Consider the following 17839-nt stretch of genomic DNA (forward strand, 5'->3'; position numbering starts at 1 on the left):
ATATAATCTGTTTGTCCTTGCTTAATCCTTTATTGCTTGTTCATGTTTACCTTTTTTATGCTTCTCTTGACTCCTTTGTGTTTTTCATAGTTTCTACACAGCTCTGATTTTTTCATCAAGAAAGCTCAATTTCATTAATGTTCTGTTTTCCCCTATATGATTATATTCATTTTTGTTGAGTAAATTATTCTTGGTTATTAGTCTAGATTCTCCACCTTCTGGAATATTCTAGTCTCTGCTACTTCATCAAGGTAGCTGCTGATTATGTGTGAACCTGACTATTGGCTCCTTGGGTACAATACTCGAATTCATTCTTTCTTGTTGTTTGCAATATTTTTTTTTCTTTGACCTGGAAACTCTATATTTTATAATGATGTTGATGAGAGTTTTCATTTTTGTATTTCTCTGAGGAGATAAACAGTGGATTCTCTCTAGTTTTATTTTGCTCTCTAGTTTTTTTTGTGTGGCATTTTGTTTTGTTTTGTTGGTTCATGGCTTTTAATCAATCCAGTGATTGTTAAATATGCCTCTCAATGTTCTGTTTTCAGGTAAGCTTTTTGATATGAAATATCTTATGCTTCTATTTTTTCAGTCTGTTGGCTTTGTCTTAATGTTTCATGTTGATTTTATAGAATCATTTACTTCATCTTTGGACCATTCAAATTTTTAAGACATCTCATTTGGATAAGGGTTTACATTTCTTGTGCCAAACTGCTAATTTTCTTTCCAATTCTTTCTTCCATAGTTTTCATTTCTTTTCCAGTTTTTCTCCCTGCCCCTCATTTCTTTTTCACTTGTTTTCTCTAGCATACTCATTTTATTTTTCAAATGATTTTAAGTATTTTTCAGACTCTTGCTTCATCTTTTCAAGAAATTCTCTCTACCTGGGCCTTTTCTTTAAGGCTTGCTTGTAGACTTTTTGGAGTTATTCTCCTCTTCTGGATTTGTCTTAAGGATTCCTGTCACCATGACTAATTATGTCACTGTTTTTTTATGGTGAAATTCTTTTTTTTTTTTTTTTTGGTTGCTTCTCCTTCTAGTCTGACTTAGGATTTTGTCTTAGGGCCAGATGCTTTGTGCTTCTGGAGGAAATGACTGGCTGTCTTTAATCCTTTTTTGTGTCCATTTGGTCCTATGGCTGCTTTCTTAAGTTATTGGGTATTATGTAATTCTAGGATCTCAGGAATAGTTTAGGCTAGGGACCTTCTAACTTTGCTTCCAAAAATGGTCTGATCTAAAATAAAGTGTAGTTGCTTGGCCTCTTGGTCCAAGTTCTAGGAGTTCCTTAAATTGTTTTGGGTATGACCATAGGCATACCCTTGATTGGAGTTCCCTGTTGGTCTGAACCATCAGTCAACTGAAAAGCAGAACTGCAAATGACTTATCTTTTGGTTTGGTTTACTGAACTCATCATTTCCTTGGATGCTTCAGCCTGGATGAGGGCTAGATCTACTGCTCTTCTGGGACCAGAGCCACTCAGCTCTTGATTGCTTTTTGTATTTGCTCTACACTAAATGAATAGCCAAGGTCCTGAATCAGCTGCTGAAGCTAAAATGCCACCCTTGTGTATAGATTCCCTCAATCTGTCCTCGATCCTAGTTCAATTCCTTTTCACCCTTGTACACAGTCACATGAAGGCTTTCTCTCAGGGACTAGGCTGTGGCCATTCCTGGCTAGACCCCATTCCAGATCTTGCAGATTTCTCTGCCTGTTTCCTGCTCACAAAATGTGCTGGAAAAACTTCTCAAATTATTTTTGGTTTTAGGTTTTTTTCTCTATTTCTCATTCAGTAGTTATGGGAGAAAGCTCAATTATATTCCTTCTTCCTACTCTTCTGTCTTTGCTGGTTTTCTGACCATTACTGAAAAAGATCCCCTGGATTCTTCTGATGTAAATTGTGTAAAAATTCTTTAAAACCTCTTGGAGTGATGATGATGATAATAATGACAATTCCTATTAATACAAAATACTTTTCTTGTAATACCCCATCAAAACGGGTTACTATCTCCATTTTGTTGAGAAACAAATTGACTCAAACTAAAAATGAACTGTTTATAATCACAAGGCTAGTAAAGTATAAAAGCCCTGACTCTAACCCAGTCCTTTTTATTCCTAAGTCCAGAGTTAATTTCGCTATTCTTTGTTGTCTGAAACATGTTGTGCTCCCCAACCCAAAGACCCTTAAGATTTTGGTACATGTGTTTTGGTAGAAGATTGGCTTTCCTTAGCCCCAGATCCTGTAAGCCACTTCTTAGACTCAGATGTTTCATTCATTTTTGTCTTTTTCAGCATCTTATATCTATGCATACCCTCTGAAGGATCTTTATGAGGAAATGACTGGAGGAAAAGATTTATTTATGGAAGATAATTACTGGCAGAAAATGATTGACAATATTACCCACAGAATACTTCCTTTCAGGTTCATTTTGTGTAGTCACATTTTTTTGTACTTCCATTGTGTGGTTGATACTTCTCTGTGAAGGAGGAGAACTCTTTGCTGAAGACAGTTATTAGCTTATGCAAATGTTTTTGAAATAATTATTGCTGGTAGTTTTTATTTTACATTGCCTATATTTCCCAATATATTTTCCCCTCCCATTCCCAAATAATTATCCCTTATGATGACTGGGTTAAAAAAAAAAAAGGAAAAAATAGTTTAGCAAAAAGTCTGATGTTATAATAAAAGTATTCTATACCTCAGGTCTCTTATTCTGCAAAAAAAGTGCCTTCTTGAAGGTCAAGCTTAGACATTACAGTCCCATAACATTCAATTTGATTTTTTTTTTTCTCTTTTCTTGTTGGTTTACATCTAGAGCAAAGCTTCTTAAACTGTGGGTTGTGATCCCATATGGGGTCACATAACTAAATGTGGAAGTCATGAAAAATTTGGCAACAGTAAAAAGTTTTTGAATACAAGATCAAAAATTAATTCAAAATCAAATGCATAATTAATTCAAGATGTTTCTTCCTATGCTTACCCATGTTATATTTTGTGACTTCAACACGGCCTTGGTTCTGAACATAGGTATACTTTGCACTGAACATGCACGAATGTTGCCAGAAACACCTTAGCTCACATTTGAGATAGGGTTGCGCAAAAAGGGGTCGCCAATTATTAAAAAAAAAAAAAAAAGTTTAAGAAGCTCTGCTCTAGAGTCATCATTTCTTTTTTTTTCCTTACGGTATAATCATATTCCATTATTATTTGGAATTTGGCTGATTTCTCTTGAAGTTCTTTGTAGTTTATCTTATTCATAGACCTCAATGGATTGCCAGAAGGGTAGGATCCAAGACTTAAAAAAGATTAACAAGTCCTACTTTATGGTATCTTCATGTACCATAGAGTGCTATACCCATCTATTGGTGGGCATTTCCTTTGTTTTCATTTTTTTGTTACCACAAAAAGTGCAGCTATATTTTGGTGTATATGGAAGCCTATGTAAAAACATGAAAGACCATGGAGAGATCAAGTTGTGAAGCAATTTAAAGGAAAGAGGTTATGTATCATTCAGGGCTTAAGGAACAAAGAACAAACAAAAGTAGAGATAAAAATAAAAAAAGATAAATAAAGAGGAATTGACCATCTAGAGTACTAAGTACCTACCATATGTAATGCTGGGCACAAAGGGAGATACATACAAGAGATGTGTTCCAGTGATCAACAACATACAATCTCATGGAGGTGATAAAACATGGTTACACACAAATCTAATATAAATAAAAAGAGTATAAAATGTGAAATTTGGAGAAAGATCACACCCAGCTTGGAGTGGAGGTGTTTTTCAGAGACAGAGGGCATTGTAAGCCCTGACAGAAGAGAATAGAATGAGAAGTGAAGTAATATTGAGGGAAGGATGAAGGGAAGCCAAGAGTTGGGGGCATTGGGAAGAGCCTCCAGTAGCAGTATTCAGAGCTTGTCTGCAGGGTAAAATCCTGTGCTGATCAGTGGGGAGTCTGGCATAGGGGAGTTGTGTGATCAGATCCCATGCTGGGCCTGGCCTGTTTAATATTGGTACTTATACTTGACTGAAAATAGCAGTTGAAAAGGGTAAAAAATATGGAGAAGAATAGCAGAAAGGGATAAAGAGCAGATATAATAGCAGATGATAATCATCTTTATCTGCTTTATAATAGCAGATAAATCCCAAATTTTCCATGTAAATGAAGTTATTTTTCTCTTGCAAATTGAATGAGATGAATGGACAGGACAGCACTTACAGGTCAGGAAAAAAGCTTAATAATATTGGATGAACTTCTCAGGGTCACAGAGGGAACTGGGACAGTTTCAAATGGCTGTGTCATCCTCCTCTTGACTTCAAATCCAGCACTTTTCCTCCTACATCACGTTAGTAAGAAATAGTTACCAAAGATTTGAAAACAGTCTCAATGCAGTTCATTATTCATTGTCTGGAATCATTCTATAGGGTGTTAATCTTGGCTCAGAAAAATTTCAGAGGAAGTAGTATATTCCCTTTTTTTGCAATGATAATTTAACTTTCTATCCCATACAAAAGAGTTTAACCAAGTGTGAAATTAAATCCTTCAGTAATTTAAGTTGAAATAAACTCTAATTTCTAAATAAAATAAAATACCTAGTATCAGGCATTTTAAAATACCTGATTTTAAAATATTGTCTTTTAAGGGAATGAGAAAGTATCAAGAAATAAGTTGTTTGTGGAACCAAATCTACTTCACTTTACAGAATAGATATGCTCCTGAGAAAAAGTTTACTATGCCCAGGTACCTGATTCTGATTATAAAAATAGAAATATTTCCCCATCGGATTAGGAACACTTTCTCTCCATAGTAATACCGTGCATAACAGTGTAATAAATTGATTTTTTTAAAAAAGGAAACAGTTTAATAACTCTTTAAGGTTATACCTTTTGACCCAGAACTAATACTACTAGGTCTGTTTCCAAAGATAAAGAAAGAATAAGAAAACGGACTTCTATATTCTAAAATATTTATAGGAGCTCTTTGTGGTAGCAAAGAACTAGAAATTGTAGATTTGCTCATCAGTTGGGTAATGGCTGAACAAGCTGTGGTATATGATCATGATAGAATACTATTGTGCTATAAAAAATGATGAGGTTGAAGATCTTAGAAAAACATGGATAGACTTGTGCAAAATAATGAAGAACAAAATGAGCAGAACCAAGAGAACATTATATACATTAGCAGCAATATTGTCTTAAGAACAACTTTGAGTGTCTTAAGTGATGTTGATTAAATACCCAAATTTGAATATTTGAATAAATACCTGAGTTAACTACAAAGGACCTATGAAAGACGATGCTAATTGTGTCCAGAGAAAGAAGTAATAAATGGGTGTGTGTGTGTGTGTGTGTGTGTGTGTGTGTGTGTGTGTGTAATAAAGGCCAGGGCATCTCAGGGAGAGGGAAGAAAAAGGGGAGGGGGGATTGCACGATAATTTTATTCTATATTTTAAAATGTCGTTGATCATTCACTGGAATGAGCACCTCTCACCTTCTGTAATTCAGTTTTGTCAGAATTGGAAACATTTTGATCTAATTGTAGAACCAAGAAACCTTACCCCTGTTGTCTTACTGGTTTTTCCCTTTACATTTATACTTAGCTCGGGAACCATCCGCTACCTGATAAATGTTCCAGTGCTTAAGAAGAAAGACATACTCCTTGTGAAAACGGATAGATGTGAGCTATTCGATGGGCAGATGTTTTCTTTGCAGTGGACCCTCAATGCATCTGAAGTTGTGAGGTATCCTTTGCCTCTTAAAGCATGGGACTGGTAATTCTATCTGTGAGATTGTTCAAAAAACCGGGAACACATTTGTATCCTGAGACAGCAGGGCAGTGCATTAGATAGAGTTGAGCGTGGGGACAGGAAGCTGTCTGTGCTGACTTAGCTGGGTGACACAGGGCCATCCACTTGACCTCTCTCTTTTTCCTTAGCAGTAAAACAGGAATGATGATAATGATAGTAGCACCTCCCTCCTAGGGTTGCCTCAAGAACCAAATGAGATCATTTTAAAGCCTAGGACAGTGCCTAGCACAGAGTAAGCGCTTAATAAGTACTTGTTTCCTTCCTTTCTAGGGAGGGAGGTACCTTTGATTATTAAGAGAAAGAAGCCTTATGCAATAACATTATCACCTTTTCTTTGTTCAGCGCTTCTATTTACAAACATTTTTAGGTCCTTTTGTAAAGAATTATTCCATTTTGTAGATGAGAAATGAGACTTGTTAAATGATAGGCCACAGATCACCTAGCTAGGAAGTGGCAGTGCTCAGATTAGACCTGGATCTTCTAAAGCCACCACCCTATTCATTAGACTGCTGCTCAAAGTGTGGAAAAAGGAAAGCCATTAAACCTGCTGCTGCCTAAAGATGTCTAATCATGGGCTGCCTTTTCAGGTTCAACTTAACCAGAGAGTTCTGCTGCCAGAGTCCTGTTTGCTTAGGAACAACGAATCTTGCATTATCTTGCCCAGGGAACCATCTCTTTGCAGTGGAAGCTCGGGCATTCACTGCAATTGGGCATTTGTTTTAAATTGCTGTATAGGCATAGTATAGGCTGGCTATGAGAATCTGCTGTGTGTTCCTGGGTGTTAGTTACTTCTCTGTTCTTCTTTAGGAATCTCAATTTTGAGCTCCCTTCTTTTATCCTTCCAGAAAACCAGTCCTTGGCTACTACAAACCAGGGGAACATGCTATAGTCCTTGAAGCTGGAACCGGTTTCCAAAGAAAGGTTTGAACCAACTCCTTTGCTCAGTCCTCTTTTTCTCTGAAGCTTGAGGCAGATAAATCTGGGCAGCCAGAGTGTGATGGGATCCAGTATATTCATTGGATAAGGAATAAGAGACCTTCTGGGGTAAGAGGGACCTGGGTGATGGAGGAAGGTGCCAGGGAGAAAAGGCAAAAAAAGATGGTAACCCAGGGTCAGGGAAGGATTTGTCATGCTGTGCCTCTTGGGATGAACATAAAGATGGGCAGAGACAGTCCCCTCTGTTAGCAGGATTTTCCTGTGGGTCTTGGTGCCAGTTGGGACTACCCAGTCATGATTTACACATCCACAAAGGTCAGGGGATATGGAGGTTGTGTCTTTCCTGCTTCTAAGTTGGAGAAACTAGAGGAATAAGAGAAATATTGTTAGGTCTCATGTGGTCTCTCTTGACAAATGTAAAAAATAAAACAATGTCTCCTAACAAGGTGTGTCCATTTAGTGAGGGAAATAGTAAGTATTTGCTTACCATCTCTGTGACCTTGGGCAAGTGACCCTGGCAAACCTTGTTTGCCTCAGTTTCCTGATCTGTAAAATGAGTTGCAGAAGGAAATGGCAAACTACTCTAGTAGAATTAGACATAACTAAAAAAAAACAAAAATGGAAGTGCAGTGGTATATAAACTAGACTTGTGTTCTTATTGTCATAAGGTACTCTCTCTACCAGCATTTTAAAGAGGTACCCAAAGGAGAGAAAGGTCAAGGGCTTTGTCCTGGACTAACTAATGTCAAGTGCTTTGTCTGTCAAGTGCTTTGTCTGGTTCCTAAGAGTGAGGAGGCGTGATTCACGCCCAGGTTATGGACCTGGGAAACCAGTGCAATTGTGCTGCCTTCCCTGGAGATGGAGAAGGAAGGACTGGAGCTGAAACTTCAGGCAAAGTGGGAGATTGAAGAGGAAGAAAGGGGGCATCGAAGGGATGGAGACTGCTAGTGAAAATGCCCAGAGTTTGAGAGTACCCTCTGGGATGCCTTGTCATTCATCACAAAGTGCCTGCAGGAAGGAGGAAGGTTTGTGAAGAGTCCAGGGAAGGCTTTGAAGGCCATTCAAAAGATTTTATATTTGATCCTGGAGATAATAGGGAACCATTGGAGTTTTTTGAATAGGGAGGTGACTAATAATAACCAGTAGCATTTATATAGTACTTTAGCATTTATGAATCACTTTACAAACATTATCTCTGGGCAGGTAGTTTGATATTTTTATCCTCATTTTACAAATGGGAAATCAGCAGACAGAGGTTAAGTGACTTGCCTAGATCACACAGCTGGTGTCTAAGATGGGATTTAAATTCCAGTCTTCCGGGATCCAGGTCCAGGTCAATTGTAGGCTATGTTGACTTTGAAATGCTCAATAGGTCATTAGTGATGCAGGGCTGAAGCTGAGGATTTTTTAGAAAACTTTTAAGTGGGACAGCTAGGTGGTGCAGTGGATAGAGCACCAACCCTGAAGTCAGGTGGGCCTGAGTTCAAGTGTGACCTCTGACACTTAACACTGCCTAGTTGTGTGACCACTTAACCCCAATTGCCTCAGGAAAAAAAAAAAGAAAAGAAAGAAAGAAAAGAAAACTTATATAGATTCTGTGTTGTCCATTATATAAAACAGAATTTCTTTGGCCTGGCCTTTCAAGGCTTGCATGGCTATGCAGACCATTGCTCTTTATAGTCTCTTCGCCAAACATAACCTTTTCTTTGTCATACCTGGCCTTTGCTCAGAATGCCCTCTTCCCCTTTTCTTCCTGTTGAATTCCTGCTCATCATTTATGTTTCTTTAATAGTACGTGTTTAGTGTTAATTTTTCCAAACATATATAAAGATAGTTTTCAACATTCATTTTTATTTTTTATTTTTCTCCCTCTCTTTTTTATATCCCCCCTCTGATATAGTCTGATGTAGGTTCATTATGTGCAATCCTTTTAAACATTTCCATATTGGTCATGTTGTGCAAGAAAAATCAAACCAAAAAGGGAAAGATAACATGAGAAAGAAAAAACAAACAAGAAAAGATGAAAATAGTATGCTTTGACCCACATTCAGTCTCCATAGTTCTCTCTCTGGATGCAATTGGGATTTTCCATCCTTGAATCACTACATTGTTGAGAAGAGCCAAGTTCCTCACAGTTGATCATCACATAATCTTTTTGTTAATATGTACAATGTTCATCTGGTTCTGCTCACTTCACTCAGCATCAGTTCATATAGGTCTTTCCAGGCTTTTCTAAAATCAGACTGCTTATCATGTCTTAGAAAACAATAATATTATGTTACCTTCATATACCATAACTTATCCAACCACTCTCCAACTGATGGGCATCCACTCAATTTCCAGTTTCTTGTATAATCATCCTTTATGTTTTAACTCATGACCCATATTGACCTTATTTTGGTACAAAGTATTAGATTTTGATGAATGCCTACTTTCTACATATATTTCAGTTTTTCCAGAAATTTTTGTCAAATAGTGAGTTCTTATCCCAGAAGCTAGGGTCTTTGGGTTTATCAAATACTAGGTTACTATAGTCATTGACTATTGTGTTTTTTGAACCTAACCTATTCCACTGATTCACTATCATTTTTTAGCCCGTACCAAATGGTTTTTATGGACACTGCTTTATAATTTAGTTTTAGATCTGGTACAAATAGGCTCCCTTCCCTTGAATTCTTGACCTTTTGTTCTTCTAGATGAATTTTGTCATTTTTTTCTAGCTCTCTAAAGATTTGTTAAAGTTTTTTTTATTTTCAAAACATATGCATGGATAATTTTTCAACATAGAACTCTTGCAAAACCTTGTGTTCCAATTCCTCTCCCCCCTTTCCTCCCACCCCTTCCCCTAGATGGAAGGTAATCCAATATATATTAAACATGGTAAAAAATATATGTTAAATCCAGTATATGCAAACATATTTATACAATTATCTTGCTGCCCTAGAAAAATCAGATTAAAAAGGAAAAAATGAGAAAGAAAATAAAATGCAAGAGAACAACAACAAAAAGAATCAAAATGCTATGTTGTGATCCACACCGGTTCCCATAGTCTTCTTTCTGGGTGTAGATGACTTTTTTCAGTACAAGATCATTGGAACTAATCTGAATCATCTTATTGTTGAAAAGAGTCACTTCCATCAGAATTGATTGTTGTATGGTCTTGTTGTTGCCATATACAATGATCTCCTGGTTCTGCTCATTTCAATTAACATCAGTTCATGAAAGTCTCTCTAGACCTCTCTGAAATCATTCTGCTGATTGTTTCTTATAGAATAATAATATTCCATAACATTCATATACCATAACTTATTCAGCCATTCTCCAATTGATGGGCATCCAATCAGTTTCCAGTTTCTTGCCACTACAAACAGGGCTGCCACAAACATTTTTGCATATGTGGGTCCTTTTCCCTTCTTTAAGGTCTCTTTGAGATATAAGCCTAGTAGTAACACTGCTGGATCAAAGGGTATGCACAGTTTGAATGCCCTTTGGGCATAATTCCAAATTGCTCTCCAAAATGGTCAAATCAGTCCACAGTTCCACTTATCACAGTTTCCCCACATCCCCTCCAACATTCATCATTATCTTTTCCTATCATCTTAGCTAATCTGACAGGTGTGTGATGGTATCTAAGTGTTATCTTAATTTGTATTTCTCTGATCAGTAGTGATTTAGAGCAACTTTTCTTGGCTAGAAATGGTTTCAATTTTTTCATCTGAAATTTGTTCATATCCTTTGACCATTTATCAATTGGAGAATTGTTGAATTCTTATAAATTTGAGTCAGTTCTCAATTATATTTTATAAATGAGGCCTTTATCAGAACCTTTGAATGTAAAAATGTTTTCCCAGTTTATTGCTTCCCTTTTAATCTTGTCTGCTTTTTAACTCAATGTTATCAAAATTATTTATTTTGTGTTCAATAATGAACTCCAATATTTTGGTCACAAATTCCTTCCTTCTCCACAGATCTAAGAGATAAACTATTCTTTGCTCTTCTAATTTGCTTATAATATCATTCTTTATGTCTAAATCATGAATCCATTTTGATTTTATCTTGGTATAGGGTATTAGGTGTGGATCAATGCCTAGTTTCTGCCATATTATTTTCTCATTTTTTATAAAGAAGTTTTTGGGGGAGTTTAATAGGGCAGTGAATAAGTAGATTAATTTAAGTAGAATTGTCATTTTTATTATATTAGCTTGGCCTGCTCACGAACAATTCCAGTTGTTTAGATCCTACTTTATTTGTTTGAAAAGTGTTTTGTAATTGTGTCCATATGGTTCCTGACTTTGTCTTGGCAAGTAGACTCCCAGATATTTTATATTGTCTACAGTTATTTTAAATGGGTTTTCTCTTTTCATCTCTTGCTGCTGGGCTTTTTTGGCAAATATAGAACTGTCAATGATTTCTATGGATTTATTTTATGTCCTGCAACTTTGTTGAAGTTGTTAATTGTTTCTAGTAGATTTTTAATTGATTCTCTAAGTATACCATCATATCATTTATAAAAAGTTTTTTCCTCATTCCCTACTCTGATTCCTTCAATTTGAGAATATTTCAGTAACTATTATTCAACATTTCTGGTACAATGTTGAATAATAGTGGTGATAATGGGCAACCTTGTATCAATCACCCCTCAAGTTATTGGGAATGCTTCTTAGCTTACTACCATTACATATAATATTTGCTAAGGGTTTTAGATAGATGCAACTTTTCATTTTAAGGAAAATTCCATTTATTCCTATTCTGTATAATGTTTTTATTAGGAATAGGTGTTGTATTTTGTCACATGCTTTTTCTGCATCTATTGAGGTTAACGTGATTTCTATTAGTTTTGTTATTGATATGGTCAATTATGCTGATAGTTTTTCTGATATTAATCAAGCCCTATATTCCTGGTATAAATCCCACTATGGTAATAGTGTTTTATCCCAGTGATAAGTTGCTGTAATCTCTTTGCAAATATTCTATTTAATATTTTTGCATCAATATTCATTAGGGAAATTGTAATTTTTTTCTCTGTTTTGGCCCTTCCTGTTTTAGGTATCATCATCATATCTGTTTCACAAAAGAAATTTGTTTACCTTCATTTAAAATCCACTTTTTCAAATGCTACTTCTTCCAGGAAGTTTCCTTTCCTCTGTCCTTTTCTCTCACCTCTTTCTTTCTCCTTTGCTCCCAGCTCTCTAATTCCCTGCCTTACTAAAAAGCATCCCAGTATAGGAGACAGAACAACTGGCCTCAGACCCAGGAGGACCTTGCTAGAGATCCCTTTCTGACACAGACAAGACTATTTGCCTTCAGAAATCATTTAACCTCTCAGTGCTCCTCTGGCAGCTCTGTTAGATTCTGCTGCAGAGAAGACACTGATCTGTCATGGTGGAGGGACTTTCTTTCCACCTGGAAATTCTATCTTTACTATATGAAATCCCTCTGTGCCCATGGATAGATCCCAAGATCCACCTACCACGTTATTTTATATTATTTGTGAATGTGTCATCGCCTTTTTTGGCACAGTAAATCCCATGAAGGCAGAAGGTCATGCCTTACCTTACGGCAGACGTAGCTCAGGCATTGGAATCAGAAGTTTGTATTCAAATTGAGCCTCCCTCATATATTTCCTAGTTCCATGACCCTGGACAAATCACTTCATCCCTTTTTGCCTCCATTTTCTCCACTGTAAGATGGAAATGATAGTAATTGTACCTGTTTCCCAGGGTTGTTGCATAAAGTGGAGGTGATAATAGATCCTACTTTGCAGAGTTAATATCACCATTTTAATCCCAACTTTCTATCCTCTGCCCCAGAGCCCCACCCTGATCTCTAACATGTCAGGAGCAGCTCCATGTGGGCAGTCACTGGCCCAGGCTGGCAGAAGCCCCATGAGCTGCCCCCTCCCATCTTGTGTAGTACCTGCCCCCAGTGCGTCTTCCTCTTCTCTCAGATCTTGATTGTGGACGCCACCTCAGGAGAGATCCTTTGGAACCTCACTCTAAACTCGTTCCCAGGGATTCCCAAGATAACCAGCGTAACAACGATAGATCAGCGTTCTGCCTTCTTCTTCTGGGACAGCAGGAACCAGACGGTATGAGCAGAGCCCACACTGGGCCTGGCCTCGGAGGCCATGGGTCAGGTCCCAACTCTGCCACTTTTCTTGTGCAAAATCAATTATCTTTAAGGTTCCCTCTAACTAAAGTATCTGATTTCTTTGGGGTGGCAGGAAGGGAGCAAAAGGGGGGCCCCAAGAGGTGCCCAGGAGGCCAGAGCATGCCAAGATGGACAGCACACTAACTATCTCTTGACTCTTTTGTTCTCATAGGAAACTGGTGACTATCGGAAAACCCTGTATATGTTCCACCCAATTTTACCCTATGTCCTTTTGGAACTTACCAATACTACCAAAAACATTGTGGCCTTTAATGGTAAGTAGAAACCCTTGCTCGAGAGACCTGGATGCTCATCTCTCATTTCCCCTTTGGTTTTAATTGTTGGCAACCTGGGATGGTGGGCTTTCCAGGGAGAAAACAAAGGGCCTTTGGTGCAGGGCTGGTGGGACGGCTGGTTTTCTAGGGACCTCAGAGAGACCCAACCCCTCATGTCTCCCCCACTACAGTGATATTTGAGCAGAAGCACCATGCTTCTTATGTGCTGCTGACTGGGCCTACCAGTGCGGACCTGCCTGGCCAGGTGTCTCTATCAAAGGAAAAGTTGAAAGAGAGCGTCCTAAATGCTAAGGTGATCTGGCTGGGGCAGACGAGGCCTGAGAATGACCAGACCATTAAGGACCGGTTTTATGAGCTGAGATACAAGAGGGAAACATGAACTTCTCCTCAGCAGTGAGAACGGAATCTGTTTTTCCCCTCTTGTTTTTCTTCCTCCTCCCTCAGAAATCAACTGAAAACTTTTCAGCTATAAAACACAGCTATAAAAATCCAAGAAAATTCTGTTTTTCACATGTTCTCCAAACTGACCTATCATGTGCATAGGCCAGAAGTGCACTTTCCTTCTCTTGTGGAGACAGAATTGGAGTCATTTATCCCATCTTTCTCCGGGTGCCTTACTCTGAGCCTCAGAGTTTAGATGGCATTTTGTAAGGAACAATTAGGAAAGGTAACTCAGGGAAAGTTTAACCCATTATACCTTTAATAGTATTTAATCCCACTTTCTTCATGTATCTTCATTCCTTTGCCTTTGGTAAGGGAAGGGGGATTTTTCTCTTTTTGATTCTCTCTAAGGCTTTACCAGTTCTCCAAACGGGTTCCCTCCCATCTTCTCATTCACAGCCATGGCCAAAACTTCCTAAAGACAGCCATGCCCAGCCCTCCAAGCTAAAGATGAGGCCATCTACTTTACTGGGGCCAATTTATTCCATTTCTGCCAAGATTTCCTCCTTGACAGAATATAAAGTCTGGGGCTCCTGAGTTAGGCTGGGGTTGGTGGGATGCTTTCCTGATGATTTTCCTATCTCTGTCAAGGAGCATCTCCATGTAGCCAAGTCCCTGAGTCCTGAGAAAGGAAATAAGGTAACATAGAATGACAAGTACTGATGCTTTGAGGAAATTCTGAAGCAGATGATAATCCCTTCTCCAGCTTTCCCAAACTTGCTGTGGAAGTACCTCTGTTCAGACAGCAGCATCCTCTTGATTAAGATCTGAACATCCAGCTCCTGTGAGTAGGTGTCAGCAGAGACACCTGGCCCTCTCTCCTGTTTATAGCCCCTTTAGATTGTATTCACCTCCAGGATGGCCCTGGACTCTATTTTGGTGGCTGTTGCATTAGCTCCTCTGTTCAAGAACCTCATCCCACCCCCAAACCCTCATGCAGGGAGCTTTCTTTAGCTTGGTCCAGTGGCAAACTTCAGGAACTCCTTGGACTCAGTCCTGGGGATTCTGAGATGGCGGTGAGGAGATAGGGCTCTAGAAACTCCAAAGTTACAGTTTGCAGGGGACAGCACTGTTCCCATCAGCTTGCTGATGAGCAGGAGGTGATAAGTCTCTGTGTGGCTGTGGTGAAGCACTGAGGTGAAGCCAGTTACTCACAGAATTCAGTGGTTTTAAATCTATACATGTAGGATACTTGTGCCATAAACTCCAAATCATGCCCAGCAGAGAGGACACACATTCGGGAAAATTCTTTACACCAGCATCAATAGGAAACAGTGGCTTTCTTGGCTGTTTTATTTCTTTATGAAATCAAAGTGAACTGGACTAATCATCTGCTGAAGTCAGAAACGTGAAGTCAATAATGGCCACTTCCTTAGTCCCTCAGGGCCGGAGCAGCACTTCTGCATGGAGGCTTGAGATGATGGCCTCCTCCCCCATACTCAGTGGCTTATAGAATGAAGGACTGACTAAGGTGCCCCTCTCAGGGCAGCTTAGGACATGCCCTAGATCACAGAGCTTGGCCTTTATAACTTAATACAAATTATTTGAACACTGCAGTCTCCATTGGTCTTTTTCAGTCAGTGTTTTTGCTTTGTTTGGAAATGCCCCCATTGTGGAAGTGGACCTCCCTGGGACTGTCTTTCAGTGGGACAGATGTAAGATATGGGCCCAGCTCTCACTGTTTGCCGACCTGCCCTTCAGCCCAGATGAATTTTGATAAATTACCTCCTGAAAATATTCTCAGGTCCATGTTCCCCACTCCCACTCATAAACTGTTAAAATCCTCTCTTTACTTTAAGGTCTACCTTGGCTTTGTTCCCTCTCTACAGCCTGCTGTGATGATCCTAGCCAAAGAGGATCATCCCCAAGTGTCTCAAAGTACACTTATTCGTGTGCATGTCTTACTCTCATCTAAAGATTTTTGAATCACAGTTTGGGATGTTTACAGGTCTGTGTTCATCCACTCAGCATCTCCTGCAAAATTGTTGAATTGAACAGTGAACTGATCCTGGAATTATTCTCCTCTGATAAGAGACCCACAGAAGCAAGAGGAGGGAATTTCTTAGAAGTGCTTGTGCCCCGTCACCCACTCCAGACTCTAGGAATTCCCCTGTTACTGCCTTAAATTCAAGTAGAGGACCTTGGAGAAGGTGTCCAGCTGGTTACCTGGAAAAGCCACCTTTCACCTCCCCAGTCACTGCTCCAGCCAGGGAGGACAAGGCCCACCTTGGCTTCTCACTCAGCTTTGCTTATGCTTCACTTGCCACATCTGTGAATCCTTTTGTTCATTCTTACAAATTACTTTGGCTTCCTCCTGCTGAGCTTTAGGTGCTTTATATCCATCATTATACCCAGTGCTGGAAATAGGCCTCTGCCCCAAACCTTGCCATTCTGCTTTTCCCTTGAGCAGAACAGGGCTCTTTAAATGTAGGGGTATACGCGGAACTCTACGTCTTAGTGTAGAGACTTGGAGCCGGGAGTGGAGGGGTGGGGTTCCATGCAACTTTTCGAAGTGGGCCTTAGTCAGCTTGGGATAGGATCTGCTTGGTACTAAGGCTGAGGCTTCATATACACAACCTGAGTTATAAACTATAGGCTTTCTTTCTGCTAATCACCTTCCATGTTGTTCACAAGGGAATTCAGGTGAAAAGGGATAAATGATGATAATAGCTGATATTTAAATAGTGCTCACCATGTGCCAGGTACTGTCCTGAGTGCTTTGCAGTTATCTCATTTAATTCCCACAAGAATCCCAAGAGATTGGTCCTGTTATCATCCCCATTTTGCAGATGAAAAAACTAATGAGGCAGACAGGTTAAGTGACCTCCCAGGTCTTACAGTAAGCATCTAAGGACTTCCTGATTTCAAGCCCAATTCAGAAAGCCACAAAATGAGGTGTAATTACTAATGAAGGTGAGCAGTGGTAAGGAGAATGAGAATGAGAATGAGGATAGGGATGGAAGTCGGATTGCAATTACAATAGGCAACTCCAGATGAGACAAACATACTTTACCTTTGCCGATCAGCACTCATTGCAGCTTAAAGCACCAAAAGTTTCAAGTTCTTCCTAACTCTAAAGCCAACTTTTACCTTACTTTATAAACCTTGCAGTTGTACAGGGTGAGGAGAACTGGGGTAGTAGATAAAGTCAAGGAAACTTGGATTTATAACCCACCTATGTTAACATAGGCTAATTACTGCTCCAAATCTCAAGTTTCTCATCTGGAAAACGTGGGTGATAAAAGTCTTTGTGTGAGATTTGTACTATGCTTTTGCAAACTTTCTATATCATTGGGTAAATGTGAGTTATGCAAAACTCTCATAGAATATTTATCTTCCTGTCATGAAAAGATAACTTCTATCCATGCTCAAAGGGCAAGCAGATCTTCCTTAGAAGAAAAGGTAGTGAGCAAACTTGAAAAAAATGCTGCAATGATAGGAAAGAGAGAATGTTAGTATTGGTTAGTGATTCTTGCCATTGGTCCTAGAGAAGTCTGAAACGTTGAGAACCTCCCCAAAGCTGTCAAACCCAAGGATTGCACCACCCAATTAACGGTGCCACCAGAATTCATTGCTAAGGACTACCGAGTCGAGGTTGCAAAAGTGATAACTTGACAGGCACAAATGTGAGTGGTCTTTTTCATTTGTCTGCCAATAAATAGAAGGTAAAGCCTTCAGAAGAAAAAGGTAAGTTCTCAGCAATACAAAAATCCAAGACAACTCCAAAAGACTCATGATGGAAAATGCCATCCACATTCAGAGAAAGAACTATGGAGTCCAAATGCAGATGGGAAACATACTTTATTTCTTTTTTCTTAGTAGTATTTTATTTTTTCCAAATACAGAAGCATACTATATTTCCCCTTTTATTTCCCTTTTTTGTTTTTTCTTTCTCATTATTTTCTCCTTTGGTTCTGATTCTTCTCTCACAACATGACTAATGTGGAAGTATGTTTAACATGATTGCACATGTATGACCTGTATCAGATCGCTTGCAGTCTTGGGGAAGAATCAGGGGAAGAAGGGTAGGAGAAAAGGGAGTCAAGGGAAGGGAGGTGGGAGAAAAAATTGGAACTTAAAAATCTTATAAAAGTGAATGTTGAAAACTATCCATACATGTAATTGGTCAAAAAAAAAAAAAATACTATTAAGTGGAAGGAAAAAGAAACAGGTAAGTTTAGAAAGTAAACAACTGGCAAGGTAGAAATAG

At 38.8% G+C, this 17839-nt stretch overlaps 1 protein-coding gene across 6 annotated transcripts in view; it reads left to right on the forward strand.

Moving 5' to 3' along the window:
• The window catches only part of FAM234A (family with sequence similarity 234 member A), a 71168-nt gene extending 53804 nt beyond the window's left edge, over window positions 1-17364 (forward strand). For 5 of the 6 annotated variants that reach the window (XM_031945690.1, XM_031945689.1, XM_031945693.1 and 2 more), the window contains 6 exons: window positions 2290-2419; window positions 5600-5740; window positions 6652-6727; window positions 12690-12830; window positions 13065-13167; window positions 13359-15185. In XM_031945690.1, coding sequence (XP_031801550.1) covers window positions 2290-2419; window positions 5600-5740; window positions 6652-6727; window positions 12690-12830; window positions 13065-13167; window positions 13359-13567 — 800 coding nt within the window. In that variant the 3' untranslated portion in view covers window positions 13568-15185. Of the gene's footprint in view, window positions 1-2289; window positions 2420-5599; window positions 5741-6651; window positions 6728-12689; window positions 12831-13064; window positions 13168-13358; window positions 15186-15428 lie in introns of those variants that run through there. The other variant, XM_031945692.1, reaches the window with a different exon arrangement.
• The last annotated feature ends 475 nt before the right edge of the window (window positions 17365-17839 follow it).

This window comes from Sarcophilus harrisii, chromosome 1 (assembly GCF_902635505.1).
Source record: "Sarcophilus harrisii chromosome 1, mSarHar1.11, whole genome shotgun sequence".
NCBI lineage: Eukaryota > Metazoa > Chordata > Mammalia > Dasyuromorphia > Dasyuridae > Sarcophilus > Sarcophilus harrisii.